We start from the raw sequence: 13,540 nt of genomic DNA on the forward strand, positions 1-13,540 counted from the left end.
CAACCACTTTTTACTCATTAGAAAGAGCAAATGTAGAAACCTGACGTGAACATTTTCTAGAATAAGGGATGAAAAGAAGGACAAAGAAGGATTCTAAAGACAAGTTAACGCAATATGTCAATCCATCCTCTTTATATAGTGTGCCCCTAGCTGTCCCGTTATCTGTCATTTTCCAGTTTTCATAAATGTAACCTTGTAATCATTCTCTAGCATGTTGCTAGAACACACTGCTCTCCAACAATGCATAAAAGACATAAAAAGAAGTGGACCCCATACTCTGTCTGACTGTAGTTATAATCCAAGCAATGCTGATTCGTTGGATCAAAGGAAAATACATAATAATAATCTTTAATCATCTGTTTAAAAACTAGGCAGTCGTGGGTGTACAATATAGGTTTAGGAGGAAATTGATCATTAGTGGTAGTGCTGTGCTATATGGTAACTGCAGAATTTTACAAGGATAATTTTGTGATTCTAATGGCTTTTAACAAACACTTGTCTATATAGACATACACATAAAGAAAAATATGCAATTTATCAGCAGCAGGAATTGTGTTGATAAATAGGTCAGTGAATGGGTAATGATTAAAGTGTTTTCGTGAGCTCCCTACTGTTACAACAAACTATCTACAGCTTTTCTTATTGTCAGATGCATAATCCCCGCAGACAGTACTCTCAAACTTTACTTATTTCACTGTACTGAGAGTGACCTTCAAATAATGAGCACATAAGACATACAGTCCAAATGGAAGATGAAAAAAGCTGCTTATTGTTTTATTATCAACACGGTTGCTTTGAGTTTTTCAATCATTCTCAAAAGAGCTTGGTTTTATTTGTTTTATCTACGTGCTAAGTATTTCAAAATTCACATTGCTTTTAAGCTTAGCATCCTTCATATTCCAGTCTTCCATCCCTTGTAAATACACTTCTGTAGGTAATATCTTAGCATCTTTGTAAGTGATCCCTTACCAGTGGGCATCTCTAATGAGGCAAAGTAAGAATGTCACCTCAGTTGACAATATGAAGGTAGATGACAAAGGTGGCAGAGGTAGAGAGTTTTACATTGGACCAGCGAGACCGTTAGAGTTCCGCATCTGGCGGCCATTAAATTCTACCATGGTAACACTCACTCTGCTTCCTCTCGTGACCTCGTCGCTACCTTCTAGTTGGCCACCCACTTGTGATTAATTAGAATGTGGCTCCATGATAGGCAGAGAATGCATCAGGCACACTGCATCACTGAGCCTTCCCATGGAAGAGTCACAGGAGAGGAGACTGGCATGTAAGGAAGAGCATCAGGAATGGCTAAGAAAGTGAGTAACTAGCAAGGTATATTGTTGGGCATTTTACCTGGTTTACAAGAACTACAGCTGCTATATCACTGGGCGTGACTACAGTACAGTACAATCACCTGTACCCTCCAGAACCAGACATTTCTGGGGAAGATTCAATTGTTTACGATGTTCCTAAGAACATCATTGAAGTGCATTTTTACCGATATTACGTTAAAGAGTAACGCTCATTTTGCTTGCACCTCTATTGGGTGTGAGCTAAAATGAGCGAGACTTCTGTGACTTCTGAGATGGCTTCTGTAACAAAATGTCTACTCACGTGGATATTTTAAGAATTGAATCTGCTCTTTGTGGGCTGAGTTAATATTCTCATCAATGAATACTATCAATTCACTAATAAACAGTGCCATTAAAGATAGATTTCATGCCCAATATACACAAGGCATGACCAATACTCATGAGCCACACAATGGTTGCCGACATGGCTAGTAGAAAACTCTGCTCTTTAACAGAAATAAATGTTGTCATGAGTGTAGATACAATTAAAACTTTTAAATACCTTGAGAAACATATATGTTGTGATGAATGATAAACCAGCACAAAAATAACACTTACAGCACTAGGCATACAAGAAAGTGTTCAATCTTATTGTCCTTTGGGAGAAAGTATTGCTCCTTAGCTTAGTGGTCTGGAAAGAAAGGTTTAACGCATACACTTCTGAGAAACTGCATAGAGAATCTATTGCTAGGAGCAATCCAGTAGGATATTTTCTGAAGTCCAGTTTCAACTTTTCTATTTACAGATCCCTCTGTTTGGAGGGGCCAAGCTTAAATGTACAGGGTAAGCTCACTACTAGCAAAATCACAGGGCCTCAAAGTCCAGTGCATCCACCAATTGGAAGATACTTACCTGGTAATCTTGGAATGGTCCATTCTGCTACAGCAGCAAACAGTAGATTTTTGAATGGTAGCACTGTGCTGATCCTGGAGTACTGATTATGGTTGGGTGGAGTTCTTCCTTATAACACTCTTCTCCACTCTGCCTCTCCTTTTCTACACTATCACCATCTATGCTGGACTGCATTTGTCCTCTATTATTAAACCTTCTATGCACACAATCACATAGGACTTCACGCCATCTTTCAACTCAGACACACTCCACAAATCTGTCACCAAAGCTCCTTAGGCTGGGTACACACTACAGTGTTTTCAGCAGATTATCAGGCTAATCAGACGATAAAACGACCGTTGGGCCCTTTATCGCATTAGTGTGTGCTCTGGAATGATGAACGATTATTGTTCCAAAGCACATGAAATCGTTGCTCAAGATTTTCAAACTGACCTGAAAATCTCGTTCAACGATGGAACAATGTCGTTCCAATCCTGCAGTGTGTTTGCACTCGTGAACAGGATCTCCATAGAGTTTACAGAGTCACGATCGTTGCAGCCAATGATTATGACAGATGAAGAGCACAGATCTGAAGGTAAATCGCGTAAAACGTGTACAATTTGTACACATGAATTGAAAAGCTTTTTGGTACATTTTTGTTTTTTTTTAATCAGTCGTTGGTACAATCGTTATAGATAACACATCGAGAGAATTTCTGTAGTGTGTACCTAGCCTTACTCTCCATACCAATGTTTGTTTTCTTGTCTGTCTCACACTATGTATCCTCATATGCCACACATCCAGATATACTGGTGACTCTAGTTCAATATTTATGTAATTATTCCCACACAAGCAAACCCATGGCCAGCTTTGTGATTTTAGACTGATTTCATTTTTTATATCAGTGCTGCTTTCACAAAAAGGTCATTTGAGATATGGCACCACAGGCCAAAAGGCAGTTTTGTAAAATCGCACCTATTTTTTTGGAGTAACGCCCCCATTTTTATATGGGCGAAGACTGCGACATCTGTGGGCATGTACAATATTGTATATTAAGGGGAGGAGCTGGGATGTTTCTTGGTGAGGTCAGGCAAGGCTACAGAATGTGCCTAGATATGCATTCACATGCAAAATTTATACCTCATTTTTAAAAATTAGGTTATATGTTGCTTGATTAGCTATGTCTGACTTTACAACCCAAAATGCATAAACTAAAAATACAACAAGACAAAAAAATAAATACATGTGGCAGTGAGTTACTAAAGCTGGTAACTTTTGCAAGCTCGTCTCCAGGCTATCCAATCAGGTGTAGAAATAAAGCTCTGCACCTTTATTAGAATTCTTTACCACATCCAATTGGACAGATGAGATGCAAAGTTAGATTTGCTAAGCTGGAGAAAGATATAGGCACGCCATGAGTCAGTGATAGGTCACACAACACCCTTAGAATTCATCCCACATGCACACCAAAACACTTTACAGACCCCCCTGCTTGTCACTCAAACCCCCACTCACCCCAAAACTTCCACTGATCCCCCCACTATACCCACACACCTAAAACACAAACCATAAATGCCACTCAAACCCCTACTCACCCCAAAATACCTAGTGATCACCCCACTATGCACACCCTCCTAAAGCACAAACCAAAAATGCCATTCAACCTCCCATACTTGACCTAAAACACCCATGGGCATCTCACTCAGTAAATCAGTAAGAGCTTTGTCCATGGGTGAAGCTATATGGAACATAATGCACAGAATAAGAGTAAAAAATAATAAACAGCGCCAATTCTTGACACATCATGTGTCAAGAATTGGCGCTAAATGTATGTACACACTGTTTTATTTTGAATTATCCTAAAGTATTTCATAAATACAAAGACAGAATCACAGATATTAAAGAGAAACTGAAAATGACAAAATATTGGCTTGTAAATTTTCAGTTTCACTTGAATAACAATTAATTGACTGTTGTTATTATACTTCTTTTACCTTCCTCCATCTATCTGTCCCGGGTGATCCTTAGGTTCAATCTAATAGGTGTATATTTTAACCCAATCTCTGCACAAAGGGATAAGAAGATAATGGCTTTGCAAACCTACTCTTTAAATGATATAGGGGACTTTGGCAAATTTGGATCATTAGCTAGTGTTAATTTAGGAAGATCTGCTCACCCAGAACATGACATCTGTTTGTAAATAAAAATATTTAAATCAATTCTCCAGCAAAAATCTATATTTTAATAGGTTGTGTGTGTAAGGCAGCAATACTGAAACCAGCAATGATCAAGCTCACCTATGGTAAAGTTCCAGCAGTCTATTTGCCAGCATTAACAATCTGACGCACACTAGCTGTGTGTCATAAATGGCATCCTAGTTTCTTGTACCTCTTCTATTTATATTTGTTTTCAATTGTAATTTAGGTTTTGTTTATAACATTCTGCCACATGAGTGGACCCTTATTTTACTGAAGGACTGTACACTAATTTACCAACAAATCAAGTGCAGCACAAATGACATTGAGACACTGTGGGCCTGATTCATTAAGAAACCTAATTCCCGATACATGGCGTATTCTGCATAAAATTGCTCTGCACATGCTCACTTTACTCCAGTGAACGCAAGTGTCTGCAATTCATCTTTGAACGCAAAGGACACTTCCAACAGCCTATGCTATGAGGGCCAGAATGGGGGTGGGAAGGGGCGTATATACACATAGGCAATGTACATTAAGGGCGTGCCAAGGTTGAGTGCACAACATCTGTTTGATTCGAGCTCTGGACCTCTCTAAGGTCGTGATTTTCAGCCGTATCACTTGCACCAGCTACAGGGCAGATGTAAGTACCGACTGATAGTGATAACGGACACGTATGCATGTCACAACATGTGACTGCAATTAAGAGCAACTGTAAAAATGCATTTTATGTACAGCAGGAATTAAGAACATCATGATAAATGTATTTCATGTTAAAAAAAAAAAGTTTTTAAATGTATTATTAACGATTATATTAACAACAGGTGTTAATGTATTTAAATATTTTTTTTCTTCGTGCGATCTGATGGCACTTTGCACTGCAGTGTGTTGTGTCCGTGTGCACATGACAAGTGCCATATAGGCAGAGCGTACTTATACCCATATTCAATTAGAAACACTTCTTTATATTCTCCTGTTGTTGAATACGGGCGTACCTGAGTGGAATTTCTGTCCATTTTAATAAAACGCAAATTGCAATTACTAAGCGTTCCTAGATGAATCAAGCCCTGTAAGTTAGTTAATTCTCCCTGATCCTGCTTTTCCTTTAGATGTAATACAGCAACGTGTCAGTAAGCAATGCTGCCCATCATTACAAATGTATACGTTTTTCAGAAATAATTATCTACATATGTTTGCAGCCTTGACCACTGTAATGGAGACACTTTAGTCTTACACAATATACTGCAGGAGAAAATTTAATTTTAGACATGATTTTTTTTTGCCATGAAAAACATAAGACATGGTTTGATGCAGAAGCCATGAGCATGAAACCCTATAAATTATAAGCCAGGATATCTCCACGTGTGTTTCCAATGTTTGTAAAATACAATCATTTGGTAAATATTAAAACATTTACCTCTGGTACTCCCATTTTTCTACATGCTTCTAGAAAGTTTTCCACATTCCTCCTGCATTTGGCCATGCTGAGTTTAGGCTGAAAAAAATACATTACAGATGTCACAAAAAGAGAAACATTGTATTAAACAAATACAGCATATGTAAAAAGCGGTGGTAGTCATTAAAACGATGACCATCTCGCTGATACCAGATACGCCGACAAGAATACACCAAAGGTGTATTCCCCGGGACACTGGTAATACTGACGGCTGGAAACAGTGACCGGAAACCGTGGCAACAAATGAAGAAGCCGGTAGGTAACGATGACGTCACTTTCAAGCTGCATATTATGTTTGCTGTTCTTAACCTGCTATTTTAAGGAGCCGCTGCCTGTACAATGTTATTTAGAAAGCCTAATACATTGTACAGGTGGCGCCTCCTTAAAATAGCAGGTTAAGAACAGCAAACTTAATGTGCAGCTTGAAAGTGACGTCATCGTTACCTGCCGGCTTCTTCATTCATCACCACAGTTTCCAGTCACTGTTTCCAGTTGTCAGTATTACCAGTGTGCCAATGAATACACCAAATCCTGTCGGCGTATTTGGTATCAGCAAGATGATGTTCGTAAAAAGATACCCCACCTGTAAAAAGAAAGTGCACAATATTGAAATCTGTGTTTATACATATTAGGACATAATTAAAAATCATCTGGTGTTGTCACAATCCTAAATTCTGATACATTTTTTACTCATGTGACAAATAACACAAATTATCGCCCTTGTGCTTTGAAGTTCCTGTGGTAATACTCTGTGCCTGATTCAATAAGGAGAGCAAAGAAAGTAAATGAGTAAATTTTCTCCTGGACAAAACCATGTTAAAATGCAAGGGATGCAAATTAGTGTATTATTTTGCATATATGGAAAATACTGGCTGTTTTTTCATGTAGTACGCAAATACTTGATAGCTATAGTTTTACACTTACATTAAAATTGATATAGGACAAGCCCTACAGCAATTATAAATCTGTCCTCACAGTTTAAATTTACCTCCCCCTCTAATGCAACATGGTTTTGCCCAGGCTCAAAGTTACTCTGTTTTTTGCTTTACTTTTCTTAATGAATCAGGCCTTTTGTGTTCGTTTTTTGCCAAACATGGCATTGTGCAATAAGACCAAACAACTACACTTCAGTCTCATTTGTCCATAGGGCATTGTGTCAAAGGTCTTAAGTTTCAATCCGATACAATATTGTAAACCTAGGCCACCATGCTTGTCCAGTCTATTTCTGAGTCTGTTGATAGAGGCTTGTAGATCCCAGTATGCAGCTTTTGGGTTCTTAACGAATTCTTGAGCATCATATTTGAGATGCCTTGGTATGGTGTTAGCACAAACCTCAATGCTCCAGACCGAAAATATGTCTTTAGAAAGGTGTCTGTAGATAACTATTACCTCACTTAAGTAAAGAAGGAAGTGGATGTCTGGGCATCTTGTCAACGTGAAGGCCATGCAAAGGCTATGCCAAAAATGTTTGGTTACCAGTTTCAGGTATTGATGCAATGCCTTGCTTTCTATCACAAGTTCCTGCATGTGGATTATCCTGTCTTGTCCCTCTTCGAAAATACGACTATTAACTCAATAAGTCCAAGAGTTTTATTAAATAAAAAAAGACCCCTCAATCTTCCTATAGGACATTTAGAACATTGAAGCAGGTGCCTACTAGTGAGCACAGTGATCCATGGTCCATGTTCTACTCAAGAGAAATAAAGACCCAGATGCCATGCCTTACACCAAGGTTTCCCAAACCCAGTCCTCAGGGCTCCTCAACTGGATCACATGTGACATAATTAGGACCACCTGTGGATCTGTTACAATGTGTCAGTCAGTAATGAATACACCTGTGCTCCAGCAAGGAGATATGGAAAACCTGCACTGTTGGGGAGCCCTGAGGACTGGGTTTGGGAAACCCTGCTTTACACTAAAATGGCATTTTGGCCTTGCAAGGTACTTTATAGGTAAGATTGGGCCAATAAGCTTGTATTATACACATAGTCATAGACCCTAAGTTGCAGATGGCATCTTTATGTTTATACTGATAATTTGCAAATTAATTTTACTACTCTCTCTAGAGATTTGTAGACCATTGCTCTGCTCCAGCAACACTTTCCAGGCACAGATGAATATATTCTGCAGAGCATCTCATAACCCATGTATATACCAAACTAAATGTATTATTTATTGATGTCCTGTTATTATAGTAAACACAAAATACATGTTTTTATGTCCAGAGTATTTTGTACACAGATATTGAATGTATATGTTAAGACAAAGTGTCAGGATTTGGCACTGAATGACGTCTTCATCTACTGTTGTCTGCGCTGGACTCTATCTTAGAAGGTGAAGCAGTCCTATGGTACCACCACTAAACATCAACAAGCTCATCGGTGAACTGACCTTTAGCCAAGATAGCAGATGCAAAGTTATTTCTAATACAGGAAGTGAGTGTGGGGCAATTCTGTTGCTTAATGCCCATTCCTGTTGACACTGCATTTCTTCTCAATGCAGAGATTCTGTTTACCAAAAGTGCTGTTGCCACTGCTGCTGGACACTGCAGCATTTCCTATGACTGAGTGGAATGCTGAGGTAGTGACTGGGATTTAAATAGTGAAAAACAAAAAAATAAGTAAAAAAAAAAAAGAACCCTTCAAAAATATGCAGTCCCTTATATATTGAGGGTGGATTACAAAAAAACTAGGTGAGCATAGTACTGGGTGCCCTAATCAATCTCACCTTGTGCTGTAAGGGGCAGGATTAACACATTAATTCTCCATGCCCTTGATAGGCTTCTACCCTGCTCCACCTAGTGGGAAAAGCATAATAAGCCCAGGGTTAGGGTCCCTATCTGACTCTCCTGGAGGTGGGGGTGTTGGGAATACTAACAGCCCCTAGCCTTGTACTGAAGCCTTATCCACCCACATATGGTATTAGGTGGGGAGCAGGATATAGGCATCGGAAGTCCTATACAAACCCTACTGCATAACCCAAGGGATGGCTACTATGATTGGAAGGACCCAATGTTGTGAATTGCACTAAAATCATGTTCGATGTGTTGGCTAGCCCTGGGGTCACTAAGCAATGGGTAGTGAGTATTGTGGACATTTTCTACATGAAATTGGGTTCTTGGAGAATTTGAGTAGTTGCCTCCAAGTAGTTGGAAGATGACCATTTTGTTTTCCTATTCACCATAAGTTAAGAAGGGAAATTCTATGTTTCAGTGCTGGGGTGAGCTACACTTTGTAGAGGGGTCAAAACTTTTCACTGCCCTCTCTGTTAAAAACAATGCCCTGGAATCTGGTCACTTTGATTGGTCATCTTCTCCAAACTCTTGGCAGCCAGCACAGGTCATATGCAGATATGTGGCTTTCAATTCATTATGCTAGCCAAACTCCAGGGTGACAATTTTGATATGAAAACCCTCTACGTTTCTCAGTTATGGAGCTAGTTGCCTTTAGAAAGTGAGTGACGGAGTAATAATATATTGGTTCTCCTTCTGATCAAGGTAACCAGCCCACATTAGCTCTGGGTCTCCCTGTTATACATAAGCATGGCCAAGGAGGCACTATAGATGTATGCACTTGCAATTATTTTTTGGTAATTTATAAACACACGGGTGTAGCAAATAATTGTGTTTGCATAGACTATTTCTACTTGACCAGTCCTAATATCTAGATTACATCTATACAAAGAAGAGACACTTTAGTTTGAACTTACAACAGCTGGAGAGGGCACGTGGATACTTCCTACTGACCGGGGGCGGATTTGATTCACTAAATGACAGAGAACAACTCCATCCATCAGGGCAGACCCCAGATCTTCAGGAAGACAGATCTTTAATCTCATTTCAATATTCTGGAAGCAAGACAACAGATTCATTTATCAATCCATTCTTGTATGGTATATAGGCCAGATATGTATTCTCTATATGATACTATAACGGCAACATAATTACTTCCCTTAAATGATAAAGTTTAAAATGTTGAATATTCACAACTGTTATAAATATATTTCTAGATTTTAACAGGACTTAAAGGAAATACCAATTTAAAAAAAATGCATTAACCATTACCCATATCTGTATAGGAGGAGTCCTAATTCTCTTCTACTGGTTTTTGTCAGCCTTCTGGTACTAAATATGTCTACTAGGAACTGTTACCTCCCGAAGGTTTTCTGTGAGCTCCTTCTCCTCTCTCATCTGTTCCATTTTTCTTCGTATTGTAAACTGGGGATCTATTGATTCCAGATTCCTCTGCGGTCTAATGAAAACTAGAATGTGAGTAAAGAAAGTGAATAGACGGAGCAGATCCAAACTAAGCTTATTTAAAAACAGACTTGACTAAAACTTAATGAGTAAGACAGGGATCTATGGTAATGACTTTAGGAACTGGATGTACAGATACACACAATGATTTTTGTTTTTGAACTCTGTCATTGCATATGCTTTTACATGCATACGTCTTGTGCACTAACTTGTGTAACGTAATTGTGTAACGTTACTAAAGGTAATATTATGATATTCCTCAACTTTTTATACAGCTCTGTAAATATAAAAACAGGTGCACAGAAATGGCAAGATAGTCCTGCTAAGTGTGAAGGAGCCAACATTGCCAGAAATGTTTTAGAATTAGCCATACAATAAAAAATATAAAACGTGTCTATTTGCAAAATGAATATGTTTAACTTCAGAGGGTAGAATTACAGGTGCACAGGACTCTAAATCACATATAGCTATAACATATAAAGGAAAGCTGTTGCAAGTGTTTACTGTACTTGGTGTATAAACTCTCCCACAGCAGGGTGTGTGTATGTATAATGTTTTTATATATATATATATATATATATATATATATATATATATATATATGAATGAGCATAATATTTGTAATGTATGTAATAGATATATATACATATACATATATAGACTATGAATGAGCATAGTATTAGTAGTATATGCAATATATATATAGGTATATATATATATATGTACACACAGATTGTAAATGAGCGTACTATTAGTAGTGTATGTAGTCACGTCTTTCACTAGAATTTGCTACTGACTGGTGTTGGCGCGACTAAACTGAGAGGCGCGGAGTCTAACGCACTTCCGGTGTTCACCAGGGACCCCCGCAAGGAAGTATGGACTTTGCTGCGTGAAGTGCGAAGGTCGCGGTTCTCCCAGATAGTCACCAGTGCAATAGATAAAGCGTAGTCAGACAGGCCGAGTCGGAAACCAAATAGTGCAGTACAACGGAGGTTAGGCAGAGAGTAGTCAGGAATGGTCCAGGGGTCAAATACCAAACGAGCAGCGAAGTATAGAAGGGAGATCCGGAGGAGTAGTCAATAATCAAGCCAAGTATATAGGAGTAGCCAGGAAACATCAAGGGCTGGAGTATGGGAACCAATTATTATTATTATTATTATTATTATTATTATTATTATCATTTATTTGTTAGGCGCCACAAGGTTTCCGCAGCGCCGTACACAGTACAAACATTAGACTATACAGGGTGAAACAGTACAGAACAATAAACAAAAATACCAATACTTCAGAAACTCCACGCAGGCTAATACAATAAGCACGGAGTAGAAGAACAGGTGAGGAGACAGGAGGGAAGAGGGCCCTGCTCATGTGAGCTTACATCCTAAGCGAGGGTAGACAGAACAGGCACAAGGGGAGAGAGACGGATGTAACGAGGGAGGTCATTCCAGAGAAGGGGGGCTGCACGGGAAAAGTCCTGGATTCTGGAGTGGAAAGATGTGATGAGAGTGGAGGAGAGACGGCGATCATTGGCTGAGTGCAGGGAGCGGGTAGGAGTGTGAATGGAGAGGAGGTTAGAGATATAAAGGGCAGTAGAGTGGGAGAGAGCCTTGTAAGTGGTGGTGAGGAGTTTGAAAAGGATTCTGTAGGGGAAGGGAAACCAGTGTAAGGCGAGGCAGAGAGGGGAGGCTGAGGAGGAGCGGCGTGAGAGGAAGATGAGTCTAGCGGCCGCATTGAGTATAGAGCGGAGGGGGGAGTGGTGGGAGTGGGGGAAACCAGTGAGGAGGAGGTTGCAATAATCCAGGCGGGAGATGATGAGTGCGTGGATGATAGTTTTGGTGGCATCCTGTCAGAGAAAGGGACGGATGCGGGCGATGTTGCGTAGTTGGAAGCGACAGACTTGGGCAAGGGAATGAATGTGGGGAGCAAAAGAGAGAGAGGAGTTGAGGGTGACACCCAGGCAGCGGAGTTGGGTAACAGAGGAGATGGTGGTGTTATTGACGACAATAGAGAGGTCATGGTGGGATGGGAGTCTGGGATGAGGAAAGACAATGAGTTAAGTTTTAGAAATATTGATTTTGAGAAAGCGAGCAGACTGTCACTCACCGGACCGTGAGTGCCTCTTCCCGGACATTTAGGAACCGTGGCCGTCCACCATCCTGAGGGTCTGCGCATGCGCAGCCCTTTTCTATACTTCAGTGTATACCCCTTTAACTTAATTGGCAGATCAGGCAACCTCCCTATATGAAGCACCTGTGGTCACTACCACGTGGCCTGATCTTGGAGTCTCATTCCTCATGAGTCTCTGAAGGTGTTCCTGTATTACTTGTGTATTCAGTGCTGCTGATTCCTGTGGTTTCCAAACCACTTCTACTACTGTGGTTCCATACCACTTCTACCATCAACTGTATCATCATGACTGTTTGCTGATTCCTATCCGCTGCCTCCGTGCACTACAGTCTTCTACACCACTTCAACGTTATTTTATATCAATGTGACTGTTTGCTCATTGCTATCCGCTGCCTCCGTGCACTCCAGCTTTTACCTCACTCACCTGCTTCTCATCAAGTCTGTTTGCTGATTGCTATCCGCTGCCTCCGTGCACTACAGTCTCCTGCTTGCAACTCGCCTGTGTTTAACATCGTGACTGCCAGCTGACTACTATCCGCTGCCTCTGTGCACTACAGTCTCCTGCTTGCAACTCGCCTGTGTTCAACATCGTGACTGCCAGCTGACTACTATCCGCTGCCTCTGTGCACTACAGTCTCCTGCTTGCAACTCGCCTGTGTTCAACATCGTGACTGCCAGCTGATTACTATCCACTGCCTCCGTGCACTACACTCTCATCTCATCTTTGCTGTGCCTTCCTCGAGACTGCCGCTTTTCATTACCATCTGCTTCACTTCGTGATCTACAGCTCCTGCCCTGCGCTGCACTCCTGTTTCTCATCGCTGTTGGTTCCTGTGGTTGCTACTGGTTACCTCCGTGTGCCGCTGAGTCCTGCCGCTGTGGTCAGCGCTATCGTCCATCTCCTGCTGATCCACTCTCCACGCCTTCACGTGTTCCACTGGTCTCTACCCTCCTGTCAGCATTGGATTTGTATCTCTTCTACTACCCTCTGCTGGATCATCTCCATTCTCCTGGGTTTCCTAGGAGTCCAGTTCCACGTGTTGCTGACTCCTGTGGATTCGTGTCCCTGTCGGTCTACTCACCTGTGCGCTGCACCTGCTAGACCGCTGCTTCTCCTATCCAGGGACTTCCTATCCAGTCGGCCTCCAGCCGCTCAGGTACCGCTGCAATCCCATCTGACTGCTACTGCTGAACCACGGTATGCATACTTCTCATTGACTGTGCTGTGTATTGCATATCTTGCTGGACTGTGTTTGGTTCTCTCTGGAGTCCGCTCTCCGCTGAGTCTATTGCCATCATTGACTGTGTTATCATTGTGCGGGACTAC

The 13,540-nt window shown here is 40.7% G+C and overlaps 1 protein-coding gene across 6 annotated transcripts in view; it reads right to left on the minus strand.

Moving 5' to 3' along the window:
- Positions 1 to 13,540, minus strand: part of LRCH1 (leucine rich repeats and calponin homology domain containing 1) — a 203,188-nt gene that overhangs the window by 32,303 nt on the left and 157,345 nt on the right. For all 6 annotated transcript variants that reach the window (XM_075199714.1, XM_075199711.1, XM_075199713.1 and 3 more), the window contains 3 exons: positions 9,982 to 10,091; positions 9,540 to 9,677; positions 5,793 to 5,870 (listed from right to left, as the gene is read on the minus strand). In XM_075199714.1, the coding sequence (XP_075055815.1) occupies positions 5,793 to 5,870; positions 9,540 to 9,677; positions 9,982 to 10,091 (326 nt within the window). The remainder of the gene's footprint in view (positions 1 to 5,792; positions 5,871 to 9,539; positions 9,678 to 9,981; positions 10,092 to 13,540) is intronic.

The sequence above is a fragment of the Mixophyes fleayi genome, chromosome 2 (genome assembly GCF_038048845.1).
Source record: "Mixophyes fleayi isolate aMixFle1 chromosome 2, aMixFle1.hap1, whole genome shotgun sequence".
Taxonomy (NCBI): Eukaryota; Metazoa; Chordata; class Amphibia; order Anura; family Limnodynastidae; genus Mixophyes; species Mixophyes fleayi.